At 36.0% G+C, this 15,627-nt stretch overlaps 1 protein-coding gene across 3 annotated transcripts in view; it reads right to left on the bottom strand.

Annotated features, from left to right (window-relative positions):
• Positions 1–408: 408 nt before the first annotated feature.
• AFTPH (aftiphilin) overlaps positions 409–15,627 on the bottom strand; it is a 60,918-nt gene continuing 45,699 nt past the window's right edge. Inside the window, exons 7-10 of one of the 3 annotated variants that reach the window (XM_084901064.1) lie at positions 13,033–13,093; positions 11,443–11,526; positions 7,290–7,413; positions 409–1,563 (exon numbers count right to left, since the gene is read on the bottom strand). In XM_084901064.1, the coding sequence (XP_084757190.1) occupies positions 1,419–1,563; positions 7,290–7,413; positions 11,443–11,526; positions 13,033–13,093 (414 nt within the window). In that variant the 3' untranslated portion in view covers positions 409–1,418. The remainder of the gene's footprint in view (positions 1,564–7,289; positions 7,414–11,442; positions 11,527–13,032; positions 13,094–15,627) is intronic. The other 2 variants (XM_084901065.1, XR_014796520.1) reach the window with 2 other exon arrangements.

Genomic DNA, 15,627 nt, shown 5'->3' with positions numbered 1-15,627 from the left:
TCTAATGAAATATATCATGTGAGTTTTGGGGGAAGCGATATTTAATATTTTATAAGCACTTTATAGAAATTTTCTGCTTACCTTAATTTCATGCCTATATTTTCTTGGAAATAAAAAAATTCCCTACAAATCCCTACTTCACCTTGCTAATTCAGATGAAGACACATCATAATGAATCATCGGAATTTCTTTTATGATCTCGTGTTCTATTCGATACATAAAAAACAGCTCAGATACTAAATGACTGACCCAATTCTTATTGGATTCGAATTCTTCCTGGTTTCAACAAAGTGGAAGCCCTACCAAATGGTTTCCTCTGAATTGAAGTACATTAACACGGGGTAAAACTTCACATCCAAATTCATTACATTTTCCCCAGATACCAAAGGACAAAGACACCAGGCTAAATTTCTTTTAAATTATTTTATTTTTGTGTAAGCTAAAAGGAAATTTACACACTGAAATCTCCGAAGACCTTGGGCATGCACATTACCCTTGTTAAAAGCTCTTCTACAGCTCTCTCTTTTTTCCATAGGAATTTCCCCAAACATTTAAAACCCATAGTTTTTACTGTATATACAGCCTAAACCATAGCAATCTATGATTATGTCATTTACACTGTGCAAAATCCTCAAAAAATAGTGGTATGATAGAATAACAACAACAAAAATCAGTAACAAGTAAATTTCATGGTAAGACATTCATATAATTTGGTCCTTCTCCAAACCAAACTGATTTAAAACAGACATACAATCACTTTAAACCCCTCCAATCAAGTTCTGACAATGATCCATACCCTTAACAAAGGAGCAATCGATGCAGTACCTTGCAAAAGGTCAAACAGCAATATGCCAGATTGAAAAGATTAAAAAAGAGCACAAAAATTTTAACAAAAGCCAGATCTGAAACAAATCCACCACACGCATACACACACACACACACACACACACACACACATTTAACAATGACTTTGGAGCTTATATATGATAGTAAAAGTAATTTAACGTATGATATGAAAAATTAATAGGACATTCAATGCAATCTGGGAAAGACTGAAGGGGATTTCACAGACAGTGGAGATTTGAGTTTTTAATTTTCTTTTTTTTTTATTTCAAAAGTTTTGTAAGAAGGACACTACCAGTGTATTTCACAAAGACATAAATGTATACACCCCAGCAACACAAAAAGAATAAATCTTCAAAAATGTTCACCCCTGATTATTTACATTTTTTCTAATATAAATTTAGGACTTCAGTATGTAAATAAATATACATTACTATGTATACCTTTCTAGTGTGGCTTACCAACAAATCATCTGAACTTGAATTTTTTTTTAATTACAGCAGGTATGCTTTTGATGGTAGGGGAGGGATGGAGAGAAGGAAAAGCCACTGAAACTGTCCACTTCCTCTCAGCCATCAGTCCGCTTTCTCCTGGGAGCTCGTGGAAGGTGTTAGCGTGGCTGGGAACATCAACACCTTGGCATGCATGAACGTTAGGTCAGGAAGGCTAGCGATCACCTTGATGGCTTCTTCGCTGAGGTGCTCCTCTCTCTTCGGTTTCCTATGGACAGAGAGAGAAGTGTGTTCATGTGACTGCTGTGGACCATATGGGGGAGCACTCACTCTCAAGGTGCTCAGGTAGCAATCTGTGCGGACTTGAGCACCTGTCTCTCTGCCGGTTCCTGAACCTCATGATGCTCTTGTGCTGTGTGCTTCCTATGCCAGATGCCAAGTCTCTTATGAAGATGCACGCCTTATTTATGTATGTTCGTTACAGCTGGGCATGTACATACGGGTATTCACATGTACCCGCGGATAGCTCACAACTTTGCTTTTAAGGCTAGGAGCGTCTACCCAAGCATCATTTCAAAACGTTACTAAGCAGAAATGTAGTTCAGAAGTTGACACTTCTGACATTAGTTGACACTAATGACACTTCGCCAAACTGGATTTCCCCTGCTCCCAGTGAAACTACCAAAACTACCTCCACATAAAACAAACATGTTTGGCACAAGACCTTGTAAGTCATTCTAACATCAGGCGCTCCTCATCCCCAAAGGGGGTTTCCAGGAGAGAAAGCCCTCCCCCGGCCTCAGCCCCCATGGGGTGCAGACAGTGTGTCCAAAGGCAGCAGCACGGGGCGGCTGCTGACACTGAGGGTGTACGCAGGCAGGAGGGGCTCGGGAACAGGGGAAATCTCAGAATCCCGTGGGTTCTCCGGATGAAATACATTTTACTACAATGGCCCCAGGTGCCAGAAATGAGCAGTCTGGTGCCGAGCACATACATGAAGAACTCCGGTGACTCGTGTCTTCCCAGCAGGCGAGCCACAGAAAACGCCAGCAAAGCCTCACACGTGGCACAAAGTGAGCACATGGTTATATATAATCCAGCCTTTCCTTTCTCAAGGAGACTGAATATATTGAAAAAATAGTTCTAGTGATAAAAATACTAATTTTAAACCAAAGTTAATTCAAAATAATTTATCTAAAAAGCCTGACCTCTTTTATGATAAAGGACAGTTGGTCCTCTATGATGTGTGACACAAGTTATTCCTGCCACCTAACAATTTTCTTTGTTCTGGGGATGGGCAGCAGAAAGTCAGGAGATAATGCAAGAAAGAGATGCAGACCTTTATTCTATTCCTAGGTTTTTCTATTGTTACCACTTTTGAATGTGGGCTGAGATTAAATCAAGCGCCAGACGTTTAGGGCCGAAGTTGTTCAATGGGGCACGTGGGTCAGTTTTAGGCACGCTGAAACTATCAGCACACCAACCAATACTGAACTGAGTTCTAGGGTTTCTCAGCAGAATTTTTTTTCTGATAAAAATCTACATTTAATTGTCCTTACAAATGGTGGTAAAACTATTAGGTGGATGTTTGATGGGAAACTGATATCTGCATCAGCCTAAAGTAAAACCAGATTGTTCTCTTTTTAGTCTAAAAGTGAGAAAACTGGAAGTATAAAATGGAGAAGGTTAGCCTCCCACCAAACGTCAATCTTAGCATCACCAACGATGGGGGTTACTCAGACGTTATGTATCTTCTGATGGGACACCACACCTCTGATGCATTCTAGGCAGTGGTTTACCTGTCTTCATTCACCCCTAGATATAATTTCCAGTTTACAGTAAGGGGAAGCAAGAAACATTGATCATTTTAACAAGCTAGTGTTATAAAAGAAAAACAAAAGGGATCAAGGTAGCTATGCTGGATTAAAAGGGCCTTAAGAGCCATAACAGCTAGGTACAATAGCATTAGATTGAATATTGGTTTGGACAAAGCAGAGAGAAAGGACATTGTCAGAGAAATCTGAATATAGCCTGGGTATTAGATTAAATGAAAATTTTTTGAAATTGACAGATGGAGATCACTGATTGCCAGAGTAGATTTAATTCAGTATGGACTATAACAATCTCATCTTTGGTTAAAATAACACACATGCATATTTACATAGAAAAAAATCTGAATTTGCTCTAAGATGTTATAGTGATCTGAGTGGTAAGAATGTGATAATTTAAAATTTTTGTTGGCTTATATTTCGTAACTTTCTACAACTTATCCTACTGCTTTGCAATGATAAAAGGGTACTAACAACAGTAAGAGAATTGTATCTCTATGGACTTCCTCATTTGTGTAGTACGTTGCTGTATGGGGAAGGAAAACCCTTCTACCCAAGGAACATTTGGTAAACATTATTCTAGGGCTTTACCAACTGCCTCATTTCAGAGGCACTACTTGGAGGGAATATGAAGCTGTATTTAAAAATAAATAAAAAAAAAGTTTACTTTGTGCATTTATCTGTAGTCACTGCACATTGATGTGATCTTATTTTCTTAAAATATAAGGAAGAACATGCTTGTGGAGAATTTGAAAATAAAAAGTTGTATCATGACTTTTTCTCAAAGCCAAAGGCAGTGACCTAATTTTCATTTATAGTGTCTTTAGTTAAGATTTATCCTTTTTGTCAAGGAAATACATTTAAGAGCCCAGAAATAAACCTATATATTTATGGCAAATTGATTTCCAACAAGGGTGCCAAGACCATTCTATGGGGGCTGAGGGGAAAGACCAGTCTTTAAAAAAAAAAAAAAAAAAAAAAATATATATATATATATATATATACATACACACACACACACACACACACACACACACACATGATTGATTTTTTTTACAGAGGAAGGGAGAGAGATAGTTAGAAACTTCAATGAGAGAGAAACATCAATCAGCTGCCTCCTACACAACCCTATTAGGGATGTGCCCGCAACCAAGGTACATGCCCTTGACTGGAATCGAACCTGGGACCCTTCAGTCCACAGGTTGATGCTCTATCTACTAAGCCAAACTGGTCAGGACAAGAACAGTCTTTTTAACAAATAGTTGCTGGTACAATTGAATATCCACAGGCAAAAGAACAAAGTTGGACTCTTATCTCACATCATATTAAAAAATTAACTCAAAAAGGATCAAAGAGCTAAATGTAAGAGCTGAAACTATAAAACTTATTAGAAGAAAACCTAGAATGTTCCTGACCTTGAAGTAGGCATTGGTTTCTTAGATAGGACACCTGAAGCACAAGCAACAAAAGATAAATTGTATTCATCAAAACTAAGAGACTTTCGTTAATTCTCTTCATGAGGTGGCCAAGCAGCCTCTCCAGCAGACGCAGAGATGCAGATCTTTGTGAAGACCCTGACTGGCAAGACCAGCACCTTGAGGCCGAGCCCAGTGACACTGCTGAGAATGTCAATGGTAAAATGCAAAAAAAGGAGGGCTGAGGAGGGATATGGGAGGTTGGCCAGCTGGGGAGGGGCCACAGGAGGGCTCCAGGGTGTGTCTGGCCTGTCTCACTCAAGCCTGATAGGTTGGACCCCAGCAGCAAGCTAACGTACCAGGTTGGAGCATCTGCCCCCTGATGGTCAGTGCAAGCCATAGCGAGCAGTTGAGCAGTCTTAGCATATCATTAGCATATTATGCTTTGATTGGTTGAATGGCTGACATTGGTTGACCGGACACTTAGCATATTAGGCTTTTACTATATAGGATAACCACAATAGGCAAATGCAGAGAGAGAAAGCACTTTAGTGGTGGCCAGGGGCTGGAAAAAGTGGATAGTGAGTATGGGGTTTCTTTTAGGAGTGGTAAAAATGATTTGGAATTAGATAGTGGTGATAGTTGTGCAACCTCATGAATATACTGAAAACCACTGAATTGTACACTTGAGAAGGATAAATTTTATCTCAATTAAAAGGTAAGAAAAAAAAATATTTTCCCCTTTTGACAATTAGTCCTTTGGCTTGAATAAACTTAAGTTAGAGTTCTGTGGCTACTAACTGGCCACCCACTTATTAAAATTAGGAAGTAATTTTTCTCTCATACATGCAAGGCACTTAGAATGGGATCTTGTTTGTTACAGGCAAAACTCCTCTACCTGCACCACTGTTTCTTAATCTTTTCTTACTCTACAGTCCCTCAATGCTCTTCCACTCTATCTTCTATATACTATCAAGAGCTAAGAAGGTTTTGCTGAGCTTTACATTCTATAGTTTACTCAGAAACAAACACAAAAATGACAGAAACAAAAGGAAAACAACCAGACACCTAAAATGCTTTCTGAAGCCATATATGCCACCCCTTTCTCTTCTCTGTACAACTGAGAAGTAGTACTTATGGTGACATTTTATAGTATTACCTTCAAATTGTAAGACTTATGAATATTTGCACTTCTCACCATTTTCAAACAATTCTTCAAAATAGAAAACAAAGTTGGCAACTTGTCTTCTTTTCAATTTATTGTGTTTAAATATAAAGCTGAACAGGTTTAGAGAGTAATTCAATGCAGCTATGGTCAGTAGGACACACACTGTAGTTTCAGTTCATTCCATAATAGTACAGAATAAGGGAAAACATTAAAATAACTTCTTAAAGTGATAGAGGATTTGAAAAAGTTCCCTAGTGCACATACAGCACGTTTCACGGATGAACTAAAAAGTTAGGAGAGCTAAGTTAACAATGTAGTTTAGAGCTCCTCCTAATGGCGCAAAGAAGGAATCTCATCTTGGGCTGTCCACAGCTCCACTATAAATAGTTTGTTCAGTGAGACTGCAGAGGAAAAAAGGAACGGAAACAGTATGATTGTCCTTAGAAGAGACTTTTCAAAAAGTAGCTGGATAAAGCTCAAACAATAAAAACATCAGTGTTTTTTTTTTGTTTTTTGTTTTTTAAGTTAAACGTGCATTAGCTTTTGGTTAACATATATAGAAAAAAAATGGAGAAACTTGAATGAGAAGAATTTCAATTTGAAAATATGATTTATTTGGGAATAGGAAAAGTTAGAAAGCAAGCAAAATACTCACATTGACTTAATTTACAAGTAGGTTGACTTAACAGTAGTTTTTAACAGTGTCAGGTAGCCTTACTATGAATAGGGGTAATGAGAGCAATGGAGAGAATCTGTGGATAAATGAGCATGTGCCTGCTACAAATCCATTTCAGGGAAAAGTTAAGGGTATCCATAATTACAATTACAAAACAAATAATAATGGCTTTTCATAATTACAAATAATTTTCATAATTTAATAAAAAATCTCTGTAGAATGAATGCTTAAACTTTTTAAAGTGCTGATGTATCACGGATGTGGGATAGCAGAGTTGGTATGCCAACCAACCATTGCGGTAGTGATTAGCTTCTTATTAGGAACTGGCTTATTCCTATGGCTAACATGTCAAAGCAATGGCTTATTCCAGAGCTTAACCATGTAACACTAAAGGTTTCCCAAGTATTATAACATTTCTTGTATCTGGTTCTGACACTGAGAGAGAACTGCTTTTCTAGGGCCATGTCCCTGAAGGGGGTTCCAGACACCTCAGTAATAGAGGTGCTGCACACGTAAGAATTCAGAAAATAAAACCGTGACTCTAGGAGAGTGAGACTGGGTTCCCAAAGATTTCAGGAAGTTATGAAGAGTAAGAGGGACCCTTTCTACAGTGCCTTTGTGATCTCAATACTTACCCAGAATTCTTCTCTACAAAGTTGGGGGTGGGAGGAGAAAAAAATACCCATCTGTTAACCCTTTCTAGTTTCTCATGAAACAGCCTGCCCTAATATAGTTCACAATTAAACATCCGACACTACTTTCTGGAATTAGGCATTATTAGTTTTTACAAACAAAAAGTAAGTCTTAATACAATACACTGAAATACTGCCACCTTGTGTGCTTTCCCCATGTGGGCTGTTAAACACAGAACTCCAAGTCAGGGTGGAATGAGCGCTAACTGCTTACCGGGTAGATGTGCTTGTCTTCTCGACTGTGGACATGAGTCTTGCAAATGCATCAGTCACTTTGAGGCTTGAGGTGGAGATTTCCAGCTTAGACGTTGTTAATTCATACAACTCTGGATCCACACCTTATAGTATAAAATGATAGTCAGTGATGGCAAGCTGCAATTTGGTCACTCAATTAGCCACAATCCAAGATGCAAAAGGCAATTGTTCTGTAAACATCTGAGTCTTTTATAAGTACAACACATCTTTAGTGTACTGTACCACGGTATTTATTTTAAAAATTTTAAGTTTCACTTTTTAGAGTTCTTATAAAATAGGAAAATACTTTTCAAAATTCCACTTTGGTATATGTATAGTCTTTAACATAATACAACCCAAACACTCTAAAATTCTAACACCTATAGAAAACTCCCTCAATTTTGGATTAGTTTGCGATATGAAAGTTAACAATGTTTTATAAGTGGAATGCACATGATTTGTTATATAATAGGATGACTCAGTTGTTAAGTTGACTGATAAACCACATTTTTGAACCATCCTCTAATGCTACCTTCTTGACCATTTTCCTGCATTCTTTTTTTTCACACCAAAGAATTTGGAAGGTAATATAAAGTTTCAAATATGGCAATAGATTTGGTTAGTTTAAATATTCTGATCATTTGAGGGACTAAGATATTACTCAAAGCATTAAATTATTACTGAAGATATATATCAAGTTGTTTTTTCCTAAGAAGTGGGAGGGTATAATATTCTCAGAAAAAGTGAAAAAATAATTACTTTTGGGCGAAATAAAAATTGTCTCAAGGGTTAATTATATTTATATAGTCTCATATCTAAATCAAGTAGCTACTAGACAAAATATCTTTTTTTTAAATATATATTTTTTGATTTCAGAGAGGAAGGGAGAGGGAGAGAGATGGAAACATCAACGAGAGAGAATCATTGAATGTCTGCCTCTTGCACACCCTCTGCTGGTGATCAAGCCTGCAACCAGAGGATGCGCCCTTGACCAGAATAGAACCTAGAACCCTTCAGTTCGCAGGCTGACACTGTCCACCGAGCCATACTGGCTAGGGCTAGACCAAGTATCTCATCAGAGGAATTCAAAATGAAGCTGTTAGAGTATTAGACTTGTTGTAAGTCTATAAAAATCCTCCCCTTATCTGACTTCAATAAAATATACTTATCTATTTTTATATTTCTCTTGAATATAGATTTATATTAAATAAGATTATGAAAACAACAAAAAGAACAATTAAATATTTCAACTCAAGCTAAAATTTGGATAATAAAGATAATGCGATAAAAAGAATTTTAATTGTAAACTCTTCTTGGTCCCAGCAAATTACTTGAGACAAGTCCAGTAGTTTCAGTGTTTAATAGAAAAAACAGACTGTAAGGGAGAATGTCTTATAGTTTCATCAATTTTTATTTTTTAACAAGCTCTGATGATCAGCTAATAAAATTACATATAAGTGCACATATTGATATGAACAAGTTTCCTCCTGTTAGGATATTCAAGATTAAAAAAAACAAACAAAACCCCACAGGAACTGCCTTCAACTTAGGAAATGATTAGCAGATGTAAACATAGATCTCAGATGTTTACAGAAATCAAACAAGCAAAAGCAGCTTCCACATTTACAATGCCCAACAAGGGAGGAAGGCTATAGAAAATGTTCGTTGACTCTCCCAAGTTCTTAATATTTCATTAAGATACAGTTTCAAAATATATCTAGAAGGCCTTTTATAATAAGTATATAGTTGCAATTAAAATGTACAAAATTATAGATGCCTGTGAAGGGACTAAACGAATCCAAAGTACCTTTTTCCTCCACTGTGAAAGGTTAGCTTCTAAGTAACCACAAAATTTCAGTAGCTGTTTAAGGAACGATGCAGAATAAAAAACTGCATTCTGACTGGCAACAGAAAATTGCTGGTAAAAATTTACTTGGATTTGTAAAATACTGGCTACTTGGCTGTCAAACAGTAAAGTGGGAGATAAAAAACAAAATAATCAACCTCCCCCAGCCGAAAACAAACACTGTCATATCACATGCACGAAAAGAAAACAACAGTACTATGGCCTTTTTAAAAAACAAAGCAACTCCCTACTCTATACTAATAATTAGACTAATTATTTTTAATGGAAGATTTTTTTTTTTCCATCAAAATCTTAATGAGGCATAGTTTAGTTACATAACTAAAGCTAGCCAACCAAGTTCTATGCCAACCTCCTAAGTCTCACACACAAAATAATTAACCGCAAGCTGAGACAAAATGACTTTCCCAGAAACAAGTCAGAAGAAGTGCAAGCAAGTAGTGAAATGGAATACTGAGGAAGGTGTTGATACCTGTAGCTTGATGGTAAGTTTTAACAAAACCCAATAGCAATAAAAAGAAGGCAAAGCAACTTTATAGTAATCAAGTTTATACAGCAGCTAGAGCATATAATGAAAATACGGAATGAAAATATTTAAAAGATTCCAAAGTAATGAGGACCGCGTTTGACCATGCTGATTTCACTTCTATCACAGCTCTACGCTTCCCTCAAAGCTACTGAGCCTGGTTATCAGGTCATCTCTGTACTTCTTTATATGGTTAGATTATCTATGGATGATTTTTAACTGAGTTTAGAATGTAACCAAAATTTAAATTTAAACCAGATTTTTAAGCATCCAAAAATAGCGCCCTCATTTAAATTATAATATAGTTCATGACAAAACAAAGCTAAGAGCAAATTAAAAATGGGAACTTGATAATTCATTCTTGGGACCTGTACATTATAAGGAAATTGATACAGACTTTCCCCCCTATTTAGTATTAAAACAACTAATTAGCTCACCCAGTCATTATTTCAAATGTATTTAGAAGTAATGTAAGTAAAGAGTAAAATATTTTGAAGTCACAACCAGATACAGATTGGTTTTTTCATATGTTTGCAAAATCTTGGAAACAATGACCATGATAACCAGGGCTTAGATTGGAGGAATTGAGTCATTCTACCAAATGGCCTTGGACCTTCCTTACAGCAGGATCAGATTTCCATAACCACACCTTGGAGAAGGGCATCCACACCCCAGGTTCACCCTTAGCTGACTCTTACTCTCCCCCATTTCCCATCGTGGCACCTACACTGCTGGAAGTGGGTGGCAGTGTTATCTAGTTGAATAGGATAAACCCAGCAAATTCTCAGGAACCAGGCTGACTGTAACTGGCCACCAGTAGAGGCACAGAGAGATCCTGGCTATGCATTCTGGGCAATCAGCATCTATACAGAGCACCCCAATGGCTATCTGATGACCAATGGGCATGATTACCAGATTACAAATTGGGATGACAGAGTCATTAAAATCATATTGAATAAAATGTAAACATAAAAATGCCATTATATTTTAATCTTTTATTCAGTTAGACAATGACAAAATACATTAGTTCTTTGGTCAATGAACTGAACTTTCGCAGGGCTGAACATTAACAGGCACTCCAAGTAAGGTTTATTTCTAACTTTTAGTATCTCATAGCAATTATTTTCTATTATTAACTTTTTCCTCCACATGGAAAACTAACAGTAAACTTTCTACTTAAGAGCTACATGAAGACAACAATAGTTCTATGTGGCACTATATAACTAAGTGCTAGATTCCAACATTTTGGAACCTAATTATACATTCAGCACTAATAAACAATTAATTGAATGCTAGCATTTGTAAAGGTTTTATTATCACAGGCACTACAATGTAAAGTCATCTTTGTGTACTAAAATATTCTTATATCTCTAAACTTTTATTTTTTCAAATGGCTTTATAGAATATGCTTGAAAAAATAAGCATATCAAATATCACATTTTTCATTTACAGGGGAAAAAAAACCTCCTGCCTTTAAATAAAGACATTAGGACTGCTTTATTCCTAGAAATGACTCTGAGCTCTGAATATTACACTCTGAGAAAGCTTTCCTTAAAATACATTTCACATAAGTCATTTGCTATAGTCAGCTACTGGAAAATAACAATAGATAGGTGAAAGAAAAGTATTAGAAAGACATCATAGAGAATACAATCTACTTATTTCCTTGTTTATAGGAAAGTCAAGTGATGTGGTCATGCTCTCAGTAATAAACTAGAATTGTGGTTTTGACACTCTGCTGACCTGGGATTGTGGTGCTGCTGCTAGAGCTACTGTCATCCACGGGCCCAAAGAAATCAAGGTTCAGAAGAGTGGAACCTCCACTAGCTTGAAATTCAGTGACCGTGTTGGTAGGCAGCCACACAGAAGGTAAGCCAAGGGAGGAGGGGTTATGTGTAAAAAGGGGTAAGACACACACTTGAACATGCAGGTTATAATTAGTAGTCATTACACATTTTAAAATCAACATTAAAACAATGTGTACAGTATTAGTTTTTCATTACTAAGGACATTTCTGAAATAACAATTTAATTTGATGTACATTTTCTCATGTACAAGTTAAATAATTTAACACTTAGTAAGGTTTTAGTTAGAAGTTCAATTCTTTCAATCAAACTCGAAGCCATAGCAGAAAGACCAAGGGAAAATATACCCGTTAAAGGGAAACAATACTTTAATCTCAACCCAACATTAAATCACTGCATATGCCCAAATCAATCTTTCATGTTAGTAATGCTGGTTTCCAATTAATAATGTTTAAAAAGTAACAAAGTTTTCAGTTTTAGGACACACACCAATACATTTATTTAGTTTAAAATAAAACAATATGTCATAACTGCCCTACCCTGATGTGCAACCTCAAGCTGTACTGTTCCCCTTTAACTCTGAAACAGTAATCAGAAATAATACACATTTTTAAAGAAGTTTTTTGTTAATAAAAAGCACGATGATTTGACTAAATAAGACACCAGACAACAGCAAAAGGTGCATCCAGGCTTTCCTTCAGCACTGTTATTCAATTGGATGCTTTCCAAATATCCTAGCTCCCATTCTAAGGCAAAACTGACAGAATGCTTTAAGCAATGGCTCAAACAACTGATGACATAAAGGAGTAAGAATAATTGAATCTTACGGTCAAATTAAAACTTGTGGTTTCAACACATTGGAAAGTTAGCATTTCACATTATTTTAAAGACTCCACATTACTAAAATAAGCTTTTCCTTTCTGAAGAATTTCTCTTAAAGCCGTGAGTGAAAACAATTATTTCTGGAACTACTTACCAGCATTTTGAGATAAATTTTAGAAAAGGATCATGAAAATCATTCACTTTCTATTTGCATGTAAGTGCTTTATAAAATATTAAATCTGAAAACTACATTGAGTCAATAAATATGGGTCTATTTGCATTGTTTTTAGTTAAATAACTGAGGTTTGTGCTTCAAAGCAGCCTCTATTCAAAAGACTTTGCATCCAAGAAAATTCTATAAATTAAAAACTGCAGAAACAAATTTCAAGTAAATTGATCCTACCTAAAATATCATTTAAACTACCTACATACTTGTAAAAAATAAAGATATTTTTTTGATTTAAGATGAAGAAACTAAAATTGTACCTAACTACTACTACCTATATTTAGCCATTAATGCTAATTAATAGTAGTAATGGCTGATTTCTTGAGCAATTTCTATTCAGAAAGAAAGCCTGAATTTCCAAAGATAAGAATAAGAAGTTACGTTCAAACAAAAAAGGAAATCAGCAGAGAGAAGTTTGTCTGAACTTTGTAGCTTTCTTAGCTCTAGCTCTGGTGCTAGAGGCTCTACGGAGAGACGTACCATCTAAAGGGTTAGTAAGGCCACTGCTACTCCAGTCAAACTGGACGGGTGGTAGAGACTCCTAGAGTTGAAAACCAAAAAATCAAAATTAATCAGTACAGAATATACCAACGAAAAAAATCCTTTACAAAGAAAAAAATCTATTATAGCAAGATAATTAGGCAATAAAATTCCTAAAGACAAAACTGGGATAATTTACAATTTCAGAAGGTTACCTGCAAATAATATTAATCCAAACTGAAATTGCAAAATTTACAAACAGTATAGCTTGACATTGAAAAAGTTGTATCTAAAAAATGGAATTATCTTTACATTTCAAACAGAAATGTATGGACTGTTTCTATGTCAAGATTTCAATCAATTCTCAAATCATTATTTAAGCTATTGGCTTTATTACAATAAAAGCATTAAAATGTATAAAATATCACTGACCCTTTTCACTAGTGTAAAATCTTTAAATGACCTGGCACTTAAAAATGGCATAATGCAATAGAGAAGGAACCCTACAGAAATGGAGGAAATGTGGATGATCTGAAACTGAGCAACTAACCAGTAACTATTTATACGACATATATGGCTAATTTAGTTGGTCTCAATATATACAAAATGAGAAATCTCAAAGTCCTAGATCTCTGGTTCTTTACAATTTTTCCAAATTGTACATATAAGATGGAAAGTAGTACAAAACATTTTAAAAATGAGTATCGCTTTAAGAATATTCTTTTTTTATTTTATTTTAAAGAATATTCTTGGTAAAAAAAAAATGTGGTTTTTGGTTTTCTTTCTTTCATGTTGGGGCAGTATTGACAACACTCACTGAAATAATCTGTGTTTTATTAGACTCAGCATGTTGTCTTTTTTTTTTTTGCATACAAACACACACACACACAAACACACACACACACAAACACACACACACATGCACATACACATACACACACACACACACACACACTTTATTGTAAGGTGGGTACTATTTAAACTTAATTCTCTCTCTCTTTTTTTTTTTTTTCCTGTGAAAAGATATTGAAAGGATCATGAAACCATTATTTCTGAAAGTCTAAAACCATAATATTGTAATAACAATTATCTTCATAACTGGGATACCAATGACCGGCATGTTACTATAAGCATCTAGTTGTCCCAAATTAGGTCAGACCTGGAGGTTGGGGGTAGGGATATAAACAAAGTAGAACGCTAACATTAGTGGGTGCCAGGGGTTAGGGATAGCTGTGGGAGTAGGGTGAGGAGGGGGCAGTAGAGCAAGAAGTATTAAGGGAGTTCTTTGTGCCAATGGAAAAGTTCTGTATCTGGATTGCAGTGTGGTTATATGAATATTTCAACATGATAAAAATGACATAGAACTATGCACACATATTGTACAATGGTCATGTTACTTGTTTGATATTGTACCATAATAATGTAAGATGTAAACACGAGGAAAACTGGTGAAGGGTACAGGGCACTTCTTCTGTATTATCTTTGCAGCTTCCTATGAATCTATACTTATTTTAACAAAAAAAAATTATGAAAATCGAGTGTATAACCTACTTGTAAGACTGATAAACAAAATTTAGAAAAGGTCTTCTTTAGCTGATCTCAAAAACAAACAAACAAACAAACAAACAAACAAACAGCTCTAGGCATTCCAACAGATTCAACTTACATATTCTACTTCTACACCTTCAGTCATATTTAACATTGACTGAATGAACAAACCCAATTTATGTAGTAACAAAATTTCTGGATAAATGGAACAAAGCGTTTTCATTAACAATTTATGTAAATGATGTCAAGTACCGTATTTTTCGGACCATAAGACGCACTTTTTTCCCCCCAGAAGTGGGGGGAAAAAGTCCCTGCGTCTTATGGTCCAAATATAGCCTACACATATACTTTAAAAAAAAGTTTTTTTACTTGCCCGGCTCTGTGTGGTCTCTGTGTGCTTGCCCGGCTCTAAAATGGTTCTAAATGCTGCTGTTTACTTTACAGGGTTGATTACATGTGTTTATGACTGTGATGTTGGGTTTTAATGCACATAAAATATTTTAGGACACTATTGTTTCAGAATCTTTTTTTCTTCATTTCCCTTCTCTAAAAACTGGTGCGTCTTATGGTCCGAAAAATACGGTAGTTGGATACTTAGAAATTTCTATTTCAGTGATCTGCTAAAATTTTAGTTTTTCATATATGTGTCTATGGCATTTTAAAGACATATCCAATAATACAGGTTGGGGACAAAAGTAGGTTTACAGTTGTTTGTATGGAAAATAATACAATATTAATAAACTAGAGGCCTGGTGCACGAAATTAGTGTATCGGGGTGTGTGTGTGTGTGTGTGTGTGTGTGTGTGTCCCTCAGCCTAGCCTGTACCCTCTCCAATCTAGGGCCTCTAGAGCACATGTGTCAAACACAAGGCCCGCGGGCCAAATCCAGCCCGCCAGGCCTTGCAATGTGGCCCGCACCGCGCTGTCATCACTGCACTCCGCTGTCAGTTTATGACATTGTCAGTTAATGACTGTTCAGTAAACCATTCGGCCCGCGATTTAGGCTGGATTTTAGATTTTGGCCCCTTCTCTGATTGAGTTCGACAC

Source organism: Pipistrellus hanaki, assembly GCF_964339955.1.
Source record: "Pipistrellus hanaki genome assembly, chromosome: 12".
NCBI classification, from domain to species: Eukaryota; Metazoa; Chordata; class Mammalia; order Chiroptera; family Vespertilionidae; genus Pipistrellus; species Pipistrellus hanaki.
The sequence above is the reverse complement of the archived record's forward strand: the minus strand, read 5'-3'. Positions and strand labels throughout refer to the sequence as shown.